At 43.2% G+C, this 15,461-nt stretch overlaps 1 protein-coding gene across 1 annotated transcript in view; it reads right to left on the minus strand.

Moving 5' to 3' along the window:
- Positions 1 to 13,533, minus strand: part of Set2 (SET domain containing 2) — a 147,143-nt gene extending 133,610 nt beyond the window's left edge. The window contains exon 1 of the mRNA XM_080275949.1: positions 9,012 to 13,533. Within this exon, the coding sequence (XP_080132075.1) occupies positions 9,012 to 13,465 (4,454 nt within the window). The 5' untranslated portion in view covers positions 13,466 to 13,533. The remainder of the gene's footprint in view (positions 1 to 9,011) is intronic.
- Positions 13,534 to 15,461: the final 1,928 nt, after the last annotated feature.

Here is a 15,461-nt window from a genome sequence, read left to right on the forward strand (position 1 = left end):
GATATACCAACCACCTTTTCTCCCAATCAGTCAGCGATAGTCAGGTCTCACTGTAATTTACTGTTTGTATTGTTTCTCTTTGTTGCCCTAAGACTGGCCCTGTAGATGCCGAGAGCACAGAGTCTCGTACGTGGTCCTTGAAGGTGAGTCCAGTGTCATAATTATGTCACTCCAAGAATCTTACAGGAGGAGGGGGGGGGATGGTACATGTACATTGTAACAGCATGATGTAAGAGGAGTAACTGTGTTCATGTTTACTGCTGATGATGAGTGTGGTAATGGATTTGGCTGGATCAATCGCCAGCCTGATACCCTTAATCCAAGTCTGCAGTATGTTGTGGTAGTCCTGCTGCAGTGTGCAGACTGTGTCTGCAACATGGTGTGTGCTTGTTATGGTGATGTCGTCGGCATATGAATATATGATGCAATGTTTCTGGGTGGTTGGGGTGAGGGCATGTATAGGTTGAACAGAGTGGATGAGAACAAAGCCTTGTGGAATTCCATCACAGAGTTCCCATATTTGTGATGACTTGCCCCCACCCCCCCAAAAAAATCATTATTTTGATGGCTTGCACATTTCTGCAAACAACCCCTCGGTATGCTCTTTATTTCACTCAGTAGCCTACTGTAGCCATCCATCATCCAATCCCATGTTGCCACATGAGAAGCATTAGGAGGCAAGTTGGTCCTGCCATTTGAGATGAGTGACCAGCCTCACTCATCCCTTAGTGGCATTACATGAGCAATAAACCTCAACCATCTCTTGGATATAAACCTACAAAGGTTCAATCTGATTGGCACACCTTAATTACCCACTAAACCACCAGGTGCCATAATTTGGTTCTATAGTTACCACCCAGCATACTAATGGTTTCCTGGTGTACAGGAAACCATTTGGCTTGTTGCTCAGTGTAGTCACCCACAGGAAGAAGGAAATGGATAGAATGAAGGAAAGAAGGAGAGAACAGGAAGTGTAAAGTTACCCACAGGCAGAAGGAAGAGGAAAGAATGAAGGAAAGAAAGACAAAAGAGGAAGAGAGAAAAGGGCAGACACACTGTATACAGTTAAAAACACCTTAATGGGAAACTGATGAAGTTTGACTCATCTTACATTTACCACCACTTGTACATCTTGACTGAATGCATTAAAGAATGCTTGTAGTAAACACTCATGAAGAGGCCACAGCACATTATTTAGAGCAAACTTTTCCTTTCCCAAGGCAAACAACAGAAAACATAACAAACTAACCATTGGGGGGGGGGGAATATTGGCTACTGGTTTGGATTTTTGCCATCAAAGAAAAGCATACCCAGAACACACAAAACTACCTGTACAATCAATTACCTGAATCACTCCAATACCTTTACTGCTTCAGATGTAAGTTTTTAATTTCTGTGCAATGTTTAAGCATATTTTCCTGTTTTTTTATGGCAATGCTTGCTTCACTTTACTACCACATACAGCAGGTAAAATATACAATAATTAAATCAATAACAAGCCTTGTCCTTAATTCTCACCAAGAATACAGGCAGGACCCACTCAGTGATATCGTGATTTACAATTTCCCATTAAGGAATGGGCATTTTTTTCAGCCAGTCCTGACGAGGTGACTGGCCCTTTTAATTCTGACATTTGTCATAATGTGGGAAAAATAGGCTCAGTATCCTTCCCCCCCCCCCCCCACCATCATCCAGACCTCCTTTCCCACCCTAGGGCAAGGTGAGGAGTAGCAACGTCCATACAGCCCAAGTCTGCCCAATCTAATGGGCCATACTTCCATTCACTCATCATTCAAGCCCATCATCCACTCATTCAATGTAGGGATGCTGTATGGTCTCTACTGTACACTGAGCGACAAGCCAAATGGTTTCCTGTACTCAGGAAACCATTTACTATGCTGGGTGGTAACCATATAACTGAGGTTTTTGGTTGGGTTGCATCCCTCAGATTCCCCTATCTAAAATCACTTAATCATGGCATTTCTCCCCCCCCCCAAAAAGCCATAATCATAGGACAGCGAATACAGTAAACTCTAAATATGGCAAACCCACTTTTTGCGAACTTCAGATATAGCGACCCGCCCTTCCCAGAGCAAATATATAGCGACCTTTGTTTGCTGTATCCGGTGGAAGTTTGCGTATCAGCCGGCTTTCCTGTGACTCAACGTTATGGATGCATCCGCCAGCCCACGCGATGAGTCACATAGGCTAGCTAAACCCATGCGCCTCATCCCTTTCCGCGCTGGGCCTTTTTCAGTCTGTGCGTAGTACTTGCTCCATGTGGTTGTCTCTCGCCTTACCTCTCTCACTTGCGTTACCTCTCATACCACATGTGACCTACCTACGGCAAGAATGGCTTCCAAATCACCAAGCCCTTTACCCTCAAGCAACGGGAAGAGGAAGACTTCTCTCCCTGACTGAGAAATATAAAATTATTCAGGAGTATGAGGAAGGGGTAACACAATGTCAACTTCTGAATAAATACAACCTGAAGAAAACAGCATTCCATGACCTCATCAAGGCGAAGGAGAAGGTGAAGGAGGCCATGAAAGCAGTGGAGGGCGGCAAGAAGGGGAAGGAACTCTATTGGATGCGACGACTTCCCATGGAAAATCTTGACAAGGCAGTGTATAAGTGGTACACGCAGGAGAGAACAGAGGGTGTTCCTGTTCGAGGTGTTGATATTCAATATGCGGCGCAGAGGCTTGCTGGTCACTTAGGCCACGACAATGTCAAGTACAGCGATGGCTGGCTATGGCGCTTTAGGCAGCGTCATGGCATTGTGAATAGGGCTATCACGAGCAAGCTTCTAAGTGCCAACACCAATGCAGTGGACCCCTTCATACACAAGTTTCATCAGCTGAAGGAGAAGGAGGGCCTTCAAGACTTCCAAATCTAAAATGCTGACAAAACTGGTCTTTTTTTGGAAGTCACCCCCCCAAAATACACAGGCTTCCAAGACTATAAGCAGCACTCTGGAGAGGAAGAGTGTGAAGGATCACATATTTGTGTTGGTGCGCGCTAACATCGACAGGTCCCACCGCATGAAACTAGTCGTTGTGCGTAAGAGTAAGAAGCCAAGGGTTCTCAAAGATATTATGGACACGCTTCCTACAGATTACTGTACCACAGCAACCCGTCTGCCTGGTTTACCCAAGATATTATCAACAACTGGTTCCATCACAGTTTTGACCCCTCCGTTCAGAAGCACCAGGCCTGGTATGGCATCAGTAGGGAAGATGTAAAGGCTATGCTCCTCCTTGACAATGCCCCAGCCCACCCTTCCACTGCGAAGATGTGTTCCAAGGATGGAAAAATACAAGGCGATATTTCTACCACCCAACAAGACTGCCTTACTTCAGCCAATGGACCAAGGGGTGATTGAAAGTGCCAAGAGGGACTATCGGTATATTTACCCGGACCAGTGCTTAGTGGTGACTGAGGATGGGATGGAGGAGTAGAGGTATGTGGACACCAAGGGGAAGAAGACACTGGACAATTTTAAGAAATCTAACATCAAGGATGCCATACTGAACTGGGCAGAGGCTTGGAGTAAGGTGCCAGTGACTAATCTCTGCAATGCATGGTGCAAACTCCTAAAAAAAAACCATGGCTACAACCCAGAAGCCTGATTTCAAGGGGTTTGAGCCACCAAAGGCAGCTGAAATGTTGGCTGCAGCTGGCCAAGGCTCCATCCCTGCAAAAGAGGTGGAGGAGTGGCTGGACAAGGATGGTGGTCTGCCTGGATACCACCACCAGACAGAGGAGGAAACAGTCCAAGAATTAACCACGCCTGAACCACCTGCGGAGAAGGAAGAGGAAAGGACACATCGGCCATCCCTGTCTGCTGCCATCGATGCAGCAGACACATTCTTGGCTCTTGCAGATGACATTGATGGATTTCTTGGGGAGAACTATGAGCTCCTCAGATGGATTAGGCTGAACCTGATGAGGAGAAACCAGGCCAGGCAAGTCCAGCAGAAAATTTCTGACTTCTTCAAGCCTGTTGCCTCGTCTCCTGGGAAAAAAAAGCATACAGTGTCAGAGACCTCGAGTGTGTCTGTTGCTTCGACATCCTCTGTGAGTCTCCCCAGTTTGGCTTCTGGCACTAGCACACCTACCTCACTGACACAAGTGAAACCAGAGCCACCAGAATTAATATTTGCCGAATCTGATGAAGAATGAGTGAATAAAGTGTCATGTAAAGTGTATATATGGTGTATATAGTACTGTAGTTAAGTGTAAATATTGTTCTGCAATGTTCAGTTTGTACAATCAAGTGTTAAATTAAGTATTGTGCCCTAGTGATAACAGTACAAAAATTTCTGGTGTGTACAGTGTGGTGTGCTCTGGCATACAGGGGTACTGTGTGATGCCAGCATCTAACTTCTTCAGAATTCCCCCCCCCCCACCTCCCTCCTCCTACGGTGACTACAGCATCGCTTCCTGGCATGGTAAGTGTACTGTAACAGCACTGCCGTACATTATATTGTATTCTTACTATACGGTAGGTATTGTATTTGTATGTACAACTTCACACAGGATGGTATTTACATGTATAACTACAATACATAAACCACTGGATTCTCCATGTAAAACTTCACAGAGTAGGTTTAGATTGTGGTTGCACACACGGGACCAAACGACTCCCCAGATATAGGAACCTAAGTTTGGTAATCCCTCAGATAACACCGACCCACGGACATAACAAATTATCAGATATAGCGACCCACCCCTCCCCACAATTACAGTAATCCCTTTAAGACCCGGACACCCCAAGTCCCGGACATTTTGGACTCGGGTCCTTGGACACCAAAAATGGCCAAAAAATGTAATGGAAAAAAAAAATATATATATAAATCAATCTGTATTCATCCCTACATTAAATCTGCCACTGGGTGACAAACATTTGAGTTTTGGCGCACAGTTCCTCCGACATCCACTACAACACCCCAGCATCCTCCCCAGTTCCTGTCTACCTGTCGTCATGACTGCATGCTTGTTGCCATGGCTACCCACATGCTCGTTTTTGTGAATAAACAGTGAATAAACTGCAATACCTCAACACTAGACCACACAAGAACTTAAGGTGTTGTGTAGTGTTAAGAAATTTGAATTTGGAGTGCAAAGGTTTAAGTGCAGAGTGCAACACTGGTGTGTTGCAACTGGCATGACGCAAGTAAGAACAGAATGTGCACTGTTAAACAATTATAATTCACAGTGCAAAGGATTAAGCACAGCACAACACTGGATTACTGTATGTACTTCAAGTGCACCTTCACCACTCTCAGAGCAATAAAGGAGGCAGGTTAATCTTTGTGATGGTCAAGGATGTGTTGTAAGTACCCTGTTCACTGCTAAACATTTTCCACACTCACTTCTAATTTCTCATTCTCTGGTTCCTTTTCATTTATTTCATGGTTTCTCTCCCTTATTTCTTTGAACAGGGTCTTAAATAGGTGCTGTGCATGTCCTGTGGGGAGTCATTTAGGTGGCTTTCAAAGCTAGGTTGGGTTGGGGTCTGTAAGTACCTGTCCAGAGGTATTTTTCCCAAGTCCCGGACAAAACCACGACCCAGACATGCCTTTGGCTCAATTACATCAGATCTTGGAGGGATTACTGTAGTTTGTTATATCGAGGGTTTACTGTAATGTGACTTGTGAAAGATGCGGAGTGAGGAAGTCTGTGGACACCAGAATCGCAGAGGGTGTAGTGTGATGGTTTCGTCATGTGGAGACAAGGATGAAAACAGAGTGGTGAAAAAGGCATATGTGCATGAATCTGAAGAAGGGAGGAGGTGAGGCAGGCCAAGAAGTAGGTGGGGGATATGGTGGATGAGTGTGTCAGGAAGAGAGGTATGGATGTTGGTGAGGCTAAGGGACTGACAAGAGACTGACCTGGCTGGATGAATTTTGTGCAGAGAAGTGCATAACCAGGGATTTGGCACCTCTTTTTAAAGTAACAGCTTTCACATTGGCTGGGGAATAGCTGGGACAAAGAGGATGTGAGATGAGAGGAAGAAACCAGTAGGATGGAAGTTGTGGAGGCAATGAAGAAAGTTAAAATAGGGAGAGCCCCAGGAATTGATGGAGTGTGTGGTGAAATGCTGAAGCATGGGGGAGAGATAGTAGTAGAATGGATGTGGAAGACGTGCAGATTGGCCTGGGAGGAAGGGAGAGTCCCGGAGGATTGGAAGTCAGCTATAATTATTCCCACGTACAAAGAAAAAGGGGAAAAAGAAGTGTGTGGTAATCAGAGGGGCATTTGCCTTCATAGTGTAATAGGAGAAGTATATGGTAGGATACTTATTGACAGAGTCAGGGAAATAACAGAGGAATTAGTTGAAGACGTGCAGGGAGGTTTTAGGAAGGGAAGAGGTTGTGTAGATCAGATATTCATTCCTAGATCTTTAGTGGAAAAGTTTCTAGAGAAGGGAAAGAAGTTGTATGCGGCTTTTGTGGAATGATAGGGTGGATAAACAAGGATTGTGGAAAAGTATTAAGAATACATAGAGTAGATAAGTTGTTGTTGAAGGCTGTGAAAAGTATGCATGAGGGTGCTAAGGCTGCAATGCATGTGGATAGTGACCTGAATGAATTTTTCTATTTGAAGGTTGGATTGAGACAGGATGTGTCATGTCTCCATGGTTGTTTAATATGTATATGGATGAGGTTAAAAAAAGGATACAAAGTAGGGCCATGGATGTTGGAGCAGCCCTAGTGAGAGAGGGCAGCGTTTGGAAACTACTGTACCTGTACTGTTGTCTGCCGATGATACTGTGTTGCTGGGTGAAGGTGAAGGGGAGCTGCAAGGCTTTGTGAATGAGTTTGGGAGAGTGTGTATGAAACGGAATCTAAGGATGAATGTACGGAAGAGTAAAGTTATGGTCTTCGAGAGAAATGAAGTCAGTGAATGTACAGTAAGGCTGGAAGAGGAGGAAATGGAAAATGTGAGTGCATTTAAGTACTTGCGTAGTGTGATGAGTAGGGATGGAAGTTTGGAGGGTGAAGTGCTTGAAAGGGTGCAACAGGGAAGACAGGTTGCTGGTTCCTTGAAAGCAGTGATAAGAAACTGGGAAGTGAGCATGGAAGTGAAAAAGCTACTACATGACAGTATTGTGATACCAACTCTAACGTATGGAATTGAAGCTTGGACCTTGTTGGAGGGACACAAGTCAAGAGAGAGTAGTGGAAATGAGTTATTTGAGAGGAGCATGTGGAGTCACATGGAGAAAGAGACTGACAAATAAGGAAGTGAAGGAGCGTTGCGGTGTGGATGTGGACGTGATAGGAAGCCTTAGGAGAAACATACTAAGGTGGTTTAGACATGTGGAGAGGATGGAGAGTGAGAGATTGATGAGGAGAATGCATGTGAGTGAGGTGGAGGGGGGGAGAGGGAGGGGAAGGCCAGGGATGAGATGGAGTTATGGAGTGGAGAGGTATATGAGAGAGAGGGGTGTGAGCTGGGAGCAGGGCAATGAAATGGTGGGGGACAGAGCGACATGGAGGCGATTTGTTTGTGGCAACCTCTTACAGGATTAAGGTGTCTGGCAATAGATATACAGGCTCAAATGGTAGAGAGGTGGCCTGCAGTCCTACTGGACCCAGGTTCAAATCCCCCAGGGGCAGGGAACAGTTTAAGGATTTGAATTTCATAATATCAGACTTTACTGATCTACCAGAAGACCTGCCGACATGTCATAAAACCAACCCCGCTAATACCAATACACCAGTCCTGTATGAGACAGCCCTAGCATGCATTCAATATGGACGGTGGGTGTTAGCATCGAAGTGGTGATATGTAGAGGTGTATGGTATGTTGGAGGACTACTAGGCCTTGGAAGCAGACTGTGAAGCCTATGCCCAGAGTCGGATGCATTAAAAAAAAAAAGTGAAGCTACAGAACGTGGTGAAATTTTTTGGCCTATCTGATGGAACCAGCATTTCAAGGGCTTGAATGGCGAATGTACAGAAGCATGGCCCATTGAACTGGGTAAAATTTGACTGTCTGGGTGTTGCTACTCCTCACCGTGCCCTAGGGTGGGAAAGGAGGTCTGGATGATCGACGATGACGATTATGATGATGCCATAATCATGACTGCATTATTCATTAGACTGTTACATTTACTTTGAGGAATGAAATGTGGTGAGGAAAAAAAAAAAAGGGGGGGGGGGAGCTGGCCTAGGGTTGCTTTAGTACCATGACTGTGTAATAATTAAATAGTGTCATCAATGAAATGTTAGTGTGATGATGATGATGACCATGATGAGTAGTTTTTGATCTCTTTAAATGAGAGAAATGAGTGAATTATGAACTTCTGTTAATTTGGTTTTGGATTTTTGTAAGGCTAACGCACTTTAAAATCACAAAGGAGTAACTCTGGCAGGCCTTCTGATATATCCCCACTGAACTCATGTAATAAACATACCAGTAGGCAATTCCCCAATATGTTTCATTAGGACCAGTGTCTCTAAGCCGAATAAACTGTCAGGCAGTAAAATAAATATATGAATAAACACACTAGAGGGGTTAATGGATATTGTTTCTAGCCTCTACACAATGAAGTCTTTCATCATCATCCATCATTCAATCCTACGCTACCCCACGAGGAACGTAGGAGCCTGGGACTAGGGAAGTTGGTCCTGACATTTAAGATGAGAGTGACCAGCCTCACTCATCCCAAAGTGGCATTATATGAGCAATAAACCCCAACCACCCCTTGGATATAAACCTTCGCCGGCTCAATTCGATTGGAATGCCGTACTACCCACTAAACCACCAGGCGCCAAAATTATATGAATAAACACACTAGAGGGGTTAATGGATATTGTTTCTAGTCTCTACACCATGAGGTGTTTCTAAGGTGAATAATACTGTCTGAGGATGGTAAGAATAAAATTAAGGCCCAAAAATACGAACTATACACTGTAAACCTTGTCTCATACTGCAACATTATGCCACATTATTAAATACAGCATAGCTATATGAAAAAATAAAAACAATGAGCTTACCATTCAATCATCAGAAGTCTGTTGAGACAATCATCCCCACAACCAACATCTCCCCGGGCAATTTCTTCCTTTGTGAGAGAGCAATCACACAGCATGCGACGTACTTCCTTACTCCTCTTGGTTTTCCTTCTTTCTCCAAGGTAGACATTCTCTTCTAAGTGTGTAAAACTCTTCAGTCTTTGCTCCACTACCTCCTTATTCCTTCTATCCTTTTCCACTTGTTTTCTTTCTTGTTCTTTGAGTTCCTCATCAGTTAGCTTGATTTCTTCAACCTTACTACCAAAGGAATGTTCTTCAATTTTTACTACTGGTAAACTTACTTCACTCTCAGTTTTCATCTTAACTGTGGTGTCTTCATGTCTCAAGTCATCTTCCATGTGAATATCTTCAACTCTACTGCCACCAACACCTGCATTTGACTCTTGTTCAACTTTCACCTGCTTACTTATATAAATGTTTTTTTCTTGATGGTATTCTCCCATAGAATCAAGATTTCTATCTTTAAGTAGACTAGCTGTCCCTACAGCAGCTGATGTTAAAAGACCCTGGATGTCACCAGACACCTTGCTTATATCATCTTTGGGATTACTCAATCTGCTTGACAATTCAGAATCAGTACATTTGGAGGATAAAATTGAAAGCCCTGGTATTTCACATGAACCGCTGACACCTGAACTATCACTAATGAAGGGTATAGATGATCCATCAAGTGGTAAAGACACATGCATAAAAGCACCAGTAGCATCAGAATCACTCTGGTCTATGTTTTCCTTGGACATATAAGGTGACTTCATACTCTCATGATCTATTCCTGCTAGCTGTCTTCCACTTTCTCCCTCCTTGTTTGTATTACTTCCCTGAGGTACCTGAATTTCTTCGAGCCTGAAGTTTGTTCCTAAAGGACATGACTCAGATACACTTATGACATGTTCGTCTGAACTTTTCCGATTCTTACTGAATTCAGAATTATTTTCTTTGGGGACATTCAGCATATTTGTGGATTTATCTTCAAAATTTGTACTAAGTTTCACATCACTTGGAGGAGAAATGTGTGAAGCAGACGGCACATCCCTGGAACTACTATACTGCTCAACATCAAGTGATAAACCATCATCAGTTTCTGATAAAGTATCTTTGGGTAAAGTATCATCATATACTGGTAAATTATGTTCCACTTTTCTTCTTTTTCTGTACTCTATATCTCTAGACTCTATGGGTAATTTTCTCTTCTGATCATCCTCACTGTAGTATGGAATCTGACTCTCCTGTTCACTGCTGGATTCTTCTTCTCTCCTCTTTTTAGTCTTTGGCATCCCCTCACCTTCAGGTGATGAACTATGTGCCTCTACTGTCTCACTTCTCTTATGCTCCTCCAAAATATTTCTTTCCCTTTCACTTTTACTTTCCTCTACCAATTTACACAATGCTGATGCTGTTTGTTGTGTCTCAGGTGGCAAGGGTATAGTTTCAAAAGAAAAATTAGGCAAGCACATTCGACTTCCTCCACAAGCATCACCTAGTTGTTTCTCCTTATGATCGTCTTTCTTTTTCTGAGGTTCAGATACCTTTGCAGTTGGTGATCCAGTCTTAGATAGTGATGCTCTACCTTTGGCTGAAGGAGGTGAAGCCATGGGTGGGGGCAACACAGAAGCTTTTGGTGACAACTGTACAGTCTTGGTTGATGACAGTTCAGATTTATTTAAAGGTGCTGAAGCTTTAGTTGATGACTGTGCAACTCTGGTTGGTGACTGTGATAATGAATCCTCAGCATCTGACTGTTCAGCTCTGGGTAGTGCAAATGAAGTCTTGGCTGCTGACTGAGCAGGTTTGGCTGATAACGAAACCTTAGTTGGTGTGAGTACAGTTTTACTCCTTGGTTCTATAGGTCTAGGTGCTTGTGTTGAAGTCTTGGCTGTTGTGTGCTGGTGGCCTACAGCTTTGGCTGGTGACTCACCACTTTTAGTTGCTAACTCAATAGTCTTAGTTGATGGCTCAACATCCTCATGATATTTAGGTGGTGAATCTACAGTTTTGACTGGCAACTCAGGAGCTTTAATTGGTATTGAGGGAGTCTTGGTTGGTAACTCAACATCTCTGGCTGGAAGTGGAGGAGCCTTGGCTGGTGACTCGACAACTTTGGCTGGAAGTGGTGATGCCTTGACAGGTGACTCAACAGTAGTGACTGGTAACTCAACAGCTTTCACTGGTGGTTCAACAGATTTTGGTGATGAATCTTTAGCTCTGGGTGACAGTGATGGAGTCTTGGCTGGTGACTCAAATGCTTTAGCTGGTACTGACAGTGATGGTGCCTTGGATGGTAGTGATGGAGTCTTGGCTGATGACTCAAATGCTTTAGCTGGTACTGATAGTGATGTTGCCTTGGATGGTAGTGATGGAGACTTGGTTGGTGACTCTACAGCTTTGGTCTGTACTACTGAAGTCTTTACTGGTGACTCAAGAGCTTTAGCTGGTACTAATAAAGTCTTGGTTGGTGACTCAGCAGCTCTGGTAGACAACTCAACAACTCTGACTGCTACAGCAGAACTCTTGGTTGGTGATTCAGAAACTCTGGCTGGTGACTGTACAACTTTGGTTGGTTGTACTACTGATGCCTTGGCTGGCAACTCAACAGCTGAGGTTGGAGTCTTGCTTGGCAATGATGCCTTGGTTGACTGTACCAATTTGGATGGTACTACTGGAGACTTTCCAGATGATGGTTCAGCTCTGGATGGTAGATGAGCCTTGGATGGCATTACTGGAGCTTTGGCTGGTGACTGTACAGTTATGGTTGCTGGTGCTGTGGCCTTGGTTGGTAATGGTGCTATAGCCTTGGTTGGTACTGTTGTTGCATCCTTGGATGGAGACTGTTCAGGTTTTGTGAGGCGGTGTGCTGCTTTGGCTGGTGGTGTCAGAACCTTTGCTGGTGACTGAACAGTTTTGGTGGGTTGTGATGAAGCCTTAGGATGTGGTTGATTACCCTTTGGGAGAGATGATCTCTCCTTTCTATCATCTCCCAGACCCTCGGAGAGCACCTGATGTCCACTACGACCTCTACGTCTCACAGGGCTAGAAGTGTCACTGTCAGTGGAGTCTGTGCTGTCACTCTGAATTAATCTTCTTCGGCCTCCTCCGCTCTTACCTCCCTGTATCTTGTCTCTTGCCTCACCTCCACTAATGCTGGAACCGTATGCATCACTGGATTCTTTAGAGTCAGAAGGGGTTTTATCCAAAGGCACATTTTCAACACTGTCCTTAAAACTTTTCTCTCTGTGACTACTATCTACCAGTTTCTCTATGTTTTCTGTATCACCTTCAAGTGATCTAGTGCATGTGCTTGAGCTCATTTCTGATGACTTACGACCATGAACATTTTCAGAACTGATATCACCATTAATAAGATCTATGTTCTTTTCATATACATCAATCTTAGCTGGCTGTTTCTCTTTTATGTTTTTAGAGATATCAGTATTCTTAGTTTTACCACCAATTTCATCAGTCTGACTTGACTCCAATCTTCTATTTTCTTCGTTTTCTGTTCCTGTAACACCTTCACATTTAAATGAAGCTTTTTCACTTCTTGCATATTCACACTGACTACTTTCACCACTTGCAGCATCCTCTAATCTACAATCGGTATCGCCAGGTTTCCCTAATCTACTGTTAATTACACTGCTGGTGCTACCTTCACTTTCATCAATATCCATCTTACATAGTCCAGTATCTGGGATTTTTCTAGCTTTCTCATCAGCCATCATACTTGCAACACTGGCCAACTTATCAGCTTCTACATTAGAATTCTTATTTTTGTCTTCACCATCACCATTAACACTTCCCATTTCTTTATCACTACTCTTATTTCCTTCTGGTTCCTCTTCCTCTTCGCTCTTTTTCCCTTTCCCTCGTTTTTTGCCTACCAGTACACGTTTTTTCGTTTCTTTCGGAGAGCATTCCATTTCTTCTCTCTTGGAAAATCTGCCTTTTCTCCCTGTCTCAATAGTTTCCTCCCTTTCTGCCTTCAGCTTTTCAACAGAACTTTTCTCAGTTTCATCTTCATTCCCCAAACCATTCACTAGAACATCTAAGGCAGTGTCCTTGACATCTTTCTTTGCACTAGCCAATGCTTCAGATAATACCTGACAACCTTTCACTTCTCTTTGTGACTCATCACTGAGAAATTCAAGCTTACTTTTTACACACTTCTCAGTTCCATCTTCTTCCTCACTCTTTCTTTCACTTTTTTCTTCAGAATGACAGTCCTTTTTCTTGATTGTTTTCTTTGGCCGCCCAATAACTGTGCTGGGAAGAGAAGAGGTGGTGGTTTCTGGCAGCCCTATGCCAGTAACAATCTTTTTAAAGCACCCTTCCACTTCATCATCAGCAAAACGAGAATTTGGCTTGCGCGCCCGAGCAGAGCGCCTGACAGGCGTGGTTGCATCCCCTGGATCCTTGCTCATGATGTTCGCCTCACTGAACAGTGGCACCCAGCCTCCTCCTATCCTCTGGTGGTTGTTGTCCCAACCACTGTAAAACAAAACAAAAAACAAAAAAATGAATTTATTGATAAAGAAAATATCTTCAAATGTAAATATGTACAGTATTTCATGATTTACTTGAGATTATGAAAATACAGTACTGTGCACTAGAAGCATATGGAGATGTACTGTTGATAAAGACAATGTACCGTATTATAATTCAATCACATACAGTATATGAGAAATGCACATTTAAAAAAAAAAAAAAAAAAAAAAAAAAGTCACAATACTGAACATAAAATCAGCAAGATATATCTGCATTTAAAAATAATATGAACGAAGAACAAGAGAACAGCAGTAACATAGCAGAGGTTTACACTGAAGCAATGCACAGCAGTAAGTGGTGATACTGTCTGAAATGAAGATGAGAGTGTACAGTACAGTGAATAACTATGAAGATATTACATGTCCTGGTACAAGGTCAGGAGTTTGCAGCTACTGGCATATAAGGTACGGTAACAGAGCAGCACCACTTCATAAGTAATCAGTCAAAAAGTGAGTGAGTGATTACCATTACCACAGTACAGTATATATGTACAGTAAAATGATCCCTTGGTTACCGCGCACCTGGTTATAGCGGTTCTTGTTAATACTGCAAGATGAAAATCTGCACTTCTGCTGTTATTGCACAAATTTCAGCTAAAAAACATCATTATTGTGCGCTTGAACTGGTTCTGCTGACAATGATGGTGCAGTATCTGTGGTTACTGATGACTCTGAGGGATTCAAAGATGAGACCCTACTGAAGGAGTTTATCGTAGGTGGTGACCACAATTCCTCCACCCTCTAACTTCTGAATCCCTTACCTCCAGTCAATCTCAGGTCTTGCTATGGTACATTTCTTCCTTACTGTGCCCTCTTTATCACTTTTCTATTAACCTAACCATGCCTATACATACTGTATTTCTGATATTCATCATAAGAGTATGCGTGTATTAGCATTTATAAATTGTTATAATAGTGGAAACTGAGGTTTATGAGTGGGATGCCCAGTACCAATCAGGATAAAATCCATAAGTTTTGTGCTTCATTATGATGCACTAGGCTTGGTGCCAACTATGTATGATAATCAAGGGATCACCATATTACCTCAAGGTACACAAATTTGAGGGGCATGAGGCACTGGTATGGAATGAAATTTAATCCATTCAGTTTAAGGGCATGGTTTTATTGAATAATGCCATACCCTGGCACAATTATTTTAAGTATATACGCTTTGAGTGTCTGACCTTTCCTCTCTTCCTTCCTCTTTGGTCTTTCCTCTTCCTTCGCCTATGGGTGAGTTAAAACTCCCTCTTCCGTCTTTCTTTCCTTCACTCTTTCCTCTTTCATCTGCCTTTGGATGACTACAATGAGTGACAAGCCAAATGGTTTCCTGTACACCAGGAAACCATTTACTACACAGGGTGGTAACCATATAACCAAATTATGGCGTCTGGTGGTTTAGTGTGTTATTTCAGTGCTCTAATAGCATTGAGCTGGTGCAGGCTTATATCCAAGGGGTGGTTGGGGTTTATTGCTCATGTAATAGCACTCAGGGATGAGTGAGGCTGGTTACTCTCATCTTACATGTCAAGACCAACTTGCCTAGCCCCAGGCTCTTACGTTTCTCATGGGGCAACATAGGACTGGATGGTGGATGGATGGATGGACAGAAGGGAGCTCTCAAACTAAAAGAGCTAAAATAAATCCCCATTATCCTCTCCTGCCTTAAGCAACACTAATGCCAAGCAGCATCTTTCAGCTCAGGATAGAAACCCCTTTGTACAAAGGAATAACTGTCAAGACTGAGAACAGTGGACAGGAAACTATTAAGGAATACCTGTGCTATGACAGATGACTGGTAAGACACAGTGGTGGTTATGTGGTAGAGTTATGGACTACTGACTGAATTCACATGATACTGTTGCATGGCTGG

The sequence above is a fragment of the Coenobita brevimanus genome, chromosome 63, assembly GCF_032717465.1.
Source record: "Coenobita brevimanus isolate Jiangsu-jjx chromosome 63, ASM3271746v2, whole genome shotgun sequence".
Taxonomy (NCBI): domain Eukaryota; kingdom Metazoa; phylum Arthropoda; class Malacostraca; order Decapoda; family Coenobitidae; genus Coenobita; species Coenobita brevimanus.